At 45.0% G+C, this 5,948-nt stretch overlaps 1 protein-coding gene across 1 annotated transcript; it reads left to right on the top strand.

The window, feature by feature from the left end:
* Positions 1-3,406: 3,406 nt before the first annotated feature.
* LOC145513465 (olfactory receptor 2S2) lies at positions 3,407-4,366 on the top strand. Its single transcript, XM_081509908.1, has one exon. The coding sequence runs from the start codon at positions 3,407-3,409 to the stop codon at positions 4,364-4,366; it is 960 nt and encodes a 319-aa protein (XP_081366034.1).
* The last annotated feature ends 1,582 nt before the right edge of the window (positions 4,367-5,948 follow it).

Below are 5,948 nucleotides of genomic sequence, written 5' to 3'. Positions count from 1 at the left end.
TCTTCTTCCTGCTTGGGAGGTATCAGAAGGGGCCTACAGGAGAGTCAGGGTTTGTGCCTATGCCACTGAGGCCACCCCTTCCCATGGTGTCAGTGGAGGGCATGGGGGCAACACTAGGCACTCCTGCCACTGCCAGCCAGACAGGGATCAGCAGAGCCTTAGTGGGGAGCTGAAATTCCCACTCCTTGCACAGCAGTAAGGAGGATCCCCTCCTCCCAGCAATGCAAGGCTGGTTCAATATTCAAAGATCAGTCAATGCAATCTAGCTACCATATTAACAGGCTAATTAGGAAAAATCACATGATTTAATCAAATGAAACAGAAGAAGCTTTTGAAAAATCAACATTAATTCAGGGTTTAAAAAAAAAAAAAGACTTTCAGGGACTTCCCTTCTGGTCCAGTGGCTAAGACTTCACTCTCCCAATGCAGAGGGTCCAGGTTCGTACCCTGGCCAGGGAACTAGATTCCACATACTGCAATTAAAAGATCCTGCATGCCACTGTGGAGACTAAAGATCCTTCAGGCTGCAACTAAGACCTGGCACAGCCAAACAAATAAATGAATGGATAAGTAGTTAAAAAAAAAACAAAACTTTCAGCCTTAGCCAGTGAGGCAAGACACTGGCTTCTCTGAGACTCCAGGGAAAGCTCAGAAGGAAGCTGGCATTTCTGTGCCTGCCTCTCCATTTCCAGTTGGCCATGTCCCAGTCACTGGCTCTCATTGCAACTGATGGCAGGGATGTGGTCCCTGGAGCCCCCAGTATGCTGAGCCCTAGTGCCCTATGAACACTCAACATTCCTAACTTTAAATTGCTTCTGGGACTAGCAGGGTCCCTGTAGGAGTCCACGGCTGCAGCTCGAGGACTCCCTTCACTGCTGGGGAAAACGAGCCCGTGGGACTCCTCAGACTCAGACCAGGATGACAGGTCCTATATATGAAGATTCTGTCACTGAGATACCCAGGACACAGCTGGGAGGAAGGATGGGAGAGAAACACCCACCAGAAGCTAAAGTTCCCCCAAAGATTCAGGAGGACAAGAAGAAAGAGAGTCTCAGAAGTAAAGGAAGTCAGGCAGGGGCGTCTGGGTTTTTCTCTGGCATCCAGGGTCTGGTCCTGGTGTGCAGTGAGGAGTTAAGAATCTGAGATCAGGAGACTCAGAGAAGCACTGCAAACAGGACGCAGGTGGGGAGAGTTGAGCTGGGATGGGACAGAGGCAGTAGCCATGCCTGCCTTTTGCAGAGCACTTCTCAAAGACACACTTTCCACTCCTCTGCCTCTGCTCCCAGAAACCTTCCCACAGCTGCTGCTGGAGCAGGGAAGAATAGCTGAGAGTAAGCTTCAGGCCAGGCAGTCCTTTCTTCACGCTCTCCCAGCCCATCTGCCCTTGCTGCTCCTCCTCACAGGAACCCAGGGAGTGTGTGGGATTTCCATCATCACCCTCCTGCAGAGGCTTCTGGGAAGAAGGGGCCTTCCTCAGCGTCAGAGAGTGAGTGGACCCAAGCCTGGTCTCTCTGGTTCCCAATCTATCAAAGGCTAGTTATTTCTGTTTTTCTCCCTTGCCTTTCATGATTACTAAGACTTTTCCCCCACCCTGAATACCAAGTGATCTGCACCCATTGTATTAACAGAAAATGTGGTAATACTGAAGAGGGACAAAGAGGAATCCCTCGAGAAATATTATCAGTGAGGAATCTGCATTTAGCATCTGAGCAATTGCAGCTAAGAGATTCGAAATCCTCTACACAAAGGCATACAGGTCTCCCCATAAGCTAGTTGCTTGTATGGAACCCAAGGGTAGGTTCCACACAAGAATATAATATGAGCATAAAAGGACAAAGAAAAAATATTTTCTGAGTTATCTCTGGCTAAGAAGTTCACCAATATTCTAGTGAAATGGGATTGGAGGTTAATGCTGTATAGCCTATCATCTGATAAGTGTAGTTCAAATAGCTATTAATCATTGAGTTCACTGGTCAGTAAGCTGCAGAGCTGTCAGCCCCTAGGGTGGGTTTGATCATTCCAATTTTAATCATTCCCATCAGTCTTTGTGCTGACTTCATAAAGTTCCTCCCCATATAGGTACCTCCCCATATACTGTTTTCAGTTTGTATTAAAATAGGGCAGTCCCAGTGCTGATGATGTTCAAGTCTGTGTCACTGATGGTAGGCAGACTGGAGGAGTCATCCTCAATATCATTGAATTTTTACCCAGGCTTCTTTCTGTGTGGAGGTAAATTGATATTTGATACAAGTTTCTTCCAAATGTAGTCAAAATTTAAAGAAGTTTTAAAATTTGCTGGTTCTAAGAACTGGGAATCTCAGAAAACTCAGATTAAATGCAAAGACTCTACATTTCCATTAAAGAGAAATCATTCATAGGATTTTCTCACTGTTAATTATTTATTGTTGTTTGGTTGCTAAATCATGTCCGACTCTTTTGCGACTGCATGGACTGTAGCCTGCCAGGCTCCTTTGTCCGTGGGATTTTCCAGGCAAGAATACTGGAACGTGTTGCCATTTCCTTCTCCAGGGATCTTCCTGACCCAGGGAATGAACCCGAGTCTCCTGCGTTGGTAGACAGATTCTTTTCCACTGAGCCACCTGGGAAACCCAGTCATTAATCATAATGCTGAGGAAAGGCTGTCCTTGACTGGGGATCTGCTCCACTGGGCTCAAGTCCTGTCTCTGTCACCAACTTAGAAGTCTTGGACAGGTCACTTCCCTTTTGAGACTTCAGTTGCTTTTATGGGCAATGAGAGGATGCAGCAACTTGGGAAAAATCCCTCACACAGCTAGACAGCCTGAGGCCCTCGCCCAGGGCTGACCCATTGTAAGCTCTGCTCCAGCTCTGACCTTCTCTCATCTTAGAGCTAAGGACACCCTGCTGCCTCTTTTTAAAATGTATATATACATTTAAAATTCTATTTGTTTATTTATTTTTGGCTGTGCTGGGTCTTCATTGTTGCAAGGGCTTTTCTTTAGTTGCAGCAAGCAGGAGCTACTGTCTAGTTGGGATGTCCAGGCTTCTCAATGGGGTGGCTTCTCTTGCTACAGATCATGGGTTCTGGGAGTGCGGGCTTCAGTAGTTGTGGCACATGGGCTCAGTAGTTATGGCTGTAGAGCACAGGCTCAGTAGCTGTAGCACACATAGCCTTCGTTTCCCTGAGGCATGTGGGATCTTCCTGGATCAGGGATAGAACCCATGTCTTCTGCACTGGCAGGTGGATTCCTACCCACTGGACCACCAGGGAAGCCCAACCCTGCTGTCTCTTTCAGTTTTTTTCTCTAACACACATATGCTCTCCTATTACGCAGCAGAAGTGGCCTCATACCAGACAGCTGGGGTTCTTTTCAGGAAAGCCTGATGTGATACTTTTGTAATGTGCTGATGACAGAGGGAATATCACATGGAAAAATCTAATCAGACCTCCCCCCTGGTGGGGTTCATTCTCCTGGGCCTCTCAACCCACCCAAAGCTGGAGAAAATGTTCTTTGTGCTCATCCTGCTCATGTACCTGGTGATCCTGCTGGGCAACGGGGTCCTCATCCTGGTGACCATCCTTGACTCCCGCCTGCACACGCCCATGTACTTCTTCCTGGGGAACCTCTCCTTCCTGGACATCTGCTACACAACCTCCTCAGTCCCTCTGGTCCTGGATGGCTTCCTGACCCCCCAGAAAACCATCTCCTTCTCAGCCTGTGCCGTGCAGATGTTTCTCTCCTTCTCCATGGCGGGAACAGAGTGTGTGCTCCTGAGCATGATGGCGTTTGATCGCTACGTGGCCATCTGCAACCCCCTGAGGTACTCCGTGGTCATGAGCAAGGCTGTCTATGTGCCCATGGCTGCTGGCTCCTGGGCTATTGGTGGTGTTGCTTCTCTGGTTCACATATCCTTGGCAATTCAGCTGCCCTTCTGTGGGGCCAATGTCATCAACCACTTCACCTGTGAGATCCTGGCTGTCCTGAAGTTGGCCTGTGCTGACATCTCCATCAATGTGATCAGCATGGAGGTGACCAATGTGATCTTCCTAGGGGTCCCAGTTCTGTTCATCTCTGTCTCTTATGTCTTCATCATTGCTACCATCCTGAGGATCCCCTCAGCTGAGGGGAAGAAAAAGGCTTTCTCCACCTGCTCTGCCCACCTCACTGTGGTGATAATATTCTATGGGACCTTATTTTTCATGTACGGAAAGCCCAAGTCTAAGGACTCTCAGGATGCAGACAAAGAGGACCTTTCAGACAAGCTCATCCCCCTCTTCTATGGGGTGGTGACCCCCATGCTCAACCCCATCATCTACAGCCTGAGGAACAAGGACGTCAAGGCTGCTGTGAGGAATCTGGTGAGTCAGAAATACTTCAGTAGATGATGTAGAAGAAGTCTTCTGTGGTTCTCACCCCCATGGAGGAAAGGACTTCACTCATTACAGCTGCCATCCAAAAGCCAACAAGTCAACTTAACTGGAATGATCTCTTTCCCTAAGGTCTATTTTCAGGGAATGTTTACCTTTTCAGAGTTTATCTGCAGAGTTTTGGCCACATGTCTGACATTCAACAGATGCCAGACAACAAATCCTCTAACTGAATGATGAAGACATTCTGAACACATGCTAAAACCAAGGAGACAGGAACCATTAGAGCAAGCCTAATGGTTTGTGTTGTGTCTAAACTGCAGATTAGTACAGAGAGGTGAGATGGCTCTCATAGCAGCTTTGTCACCCCTGTTGGAATCACCGAGAGAGTCAGAGGAACAAGGAGGAAGTGGACATTTCATCTTGGGCTCCTGTATATTAGATTCAGTTTGCCTAAAGTGCTCCGAAGAGACAAAAGTTCACCACATATAAAGCCTCTGGGTGGAAATAATCTATTTTAATTAAATGAATTTCTTTTCAGCTATGAGAAAATTGAGACCTTTTTTTCTTGATGCACTGCACATTTTGAAACACTGATAGTAAATTAAATTGAAGAAGGAGTATAGGGTTTGAATTTGATCGTCATCACTTACAGCAATTCGGAATAGAAAAGGTAGTATTCTATTACATAATGAATAAGACATTCTAAAAAAAAAAAAAGATGACAGGCAGATTGACAGATAGATAAAGAAAGAGATAGTGGCTAAATATGTTTGAAGACTTTGGGATGGTAGTTTGCTCCAGGAATTCTCAGAGATTTTAATATACTAATGTACACTGTGAATGTCTAAGAGATATAAAGTCTACAGCACTTCTTGAGTCTCCATAGTTTAACACAATAAAACCTGGAAGCACTTTCTTACTTATGACCTTGGGCAGGTTGCTTAACACCTTTCAGCTTATTTCTTCATAAAAACATCACCACTTTATTTTACATGGAACACATAATATACCATAAATAAATTCTTTGTAAACAGTAAGCATCATAGAAATGTAAGATATTGTTATAAGTATTATGAATGCCGCTGTACCGTGTTGTGCCATGTGGAAGAGATCAAGATATAGCTCCTATCCAGAACAACAGACACAGAAGATGGATGAGACATTCAATATGGCAGTAAATGAATAGAAGCAGTTTTATGACAAGTTATATTAAGTTCTGAGAATATTGGAAAACTTAACTTAAAAAGAGAATTTAGAAAGAGAACCCAACTTTGCACATACAGTAGATCTTGGAAATGTTTACTTCAAATGATATATAAGTTTTTTATATTTATTAAAAATGAATTGTATAAAATAGGGATGCACATTTTGTGAATAAAATTTCACTATCTTGTTAGTCTGTCTTCCACTATGTCCCAGCAAAAAAAAAAACAAAAACACACACCTTGCTACTGCGAGTGTACAAGAGCGACATCTAGCGGCCATATAAGCAAACTTCAGATACTTGGGGAGTCGCACAATAGGTCTTCTTGTTCAACCCCATGCTTCACAACCAAATCCTAATCCATCTGCTCTACTTTCTGAGAACAAGCAGCTG

The sequence above is a fragment of the Giraffa tippelskirchi genome, chromosome 1 (assembly GCF_054371585.1).
Source record: "Giraffa tippelskirchi isolate mGirTip1 chromosome 1, T2T-mGirTip1v1.2.pri, whole genome shotgun sequence".
Lineage (NCBI taxonomy): Eukaryota > Metazoa > Chordata > Mammalia > Artiodactyla > Giraffidae > Giraffa > Giraffa tippelskirchi.
Note: the sequence above shows the minus strand (reverse complement) of the source record. Positions and strands in the feature narration are given on the sequence as shown.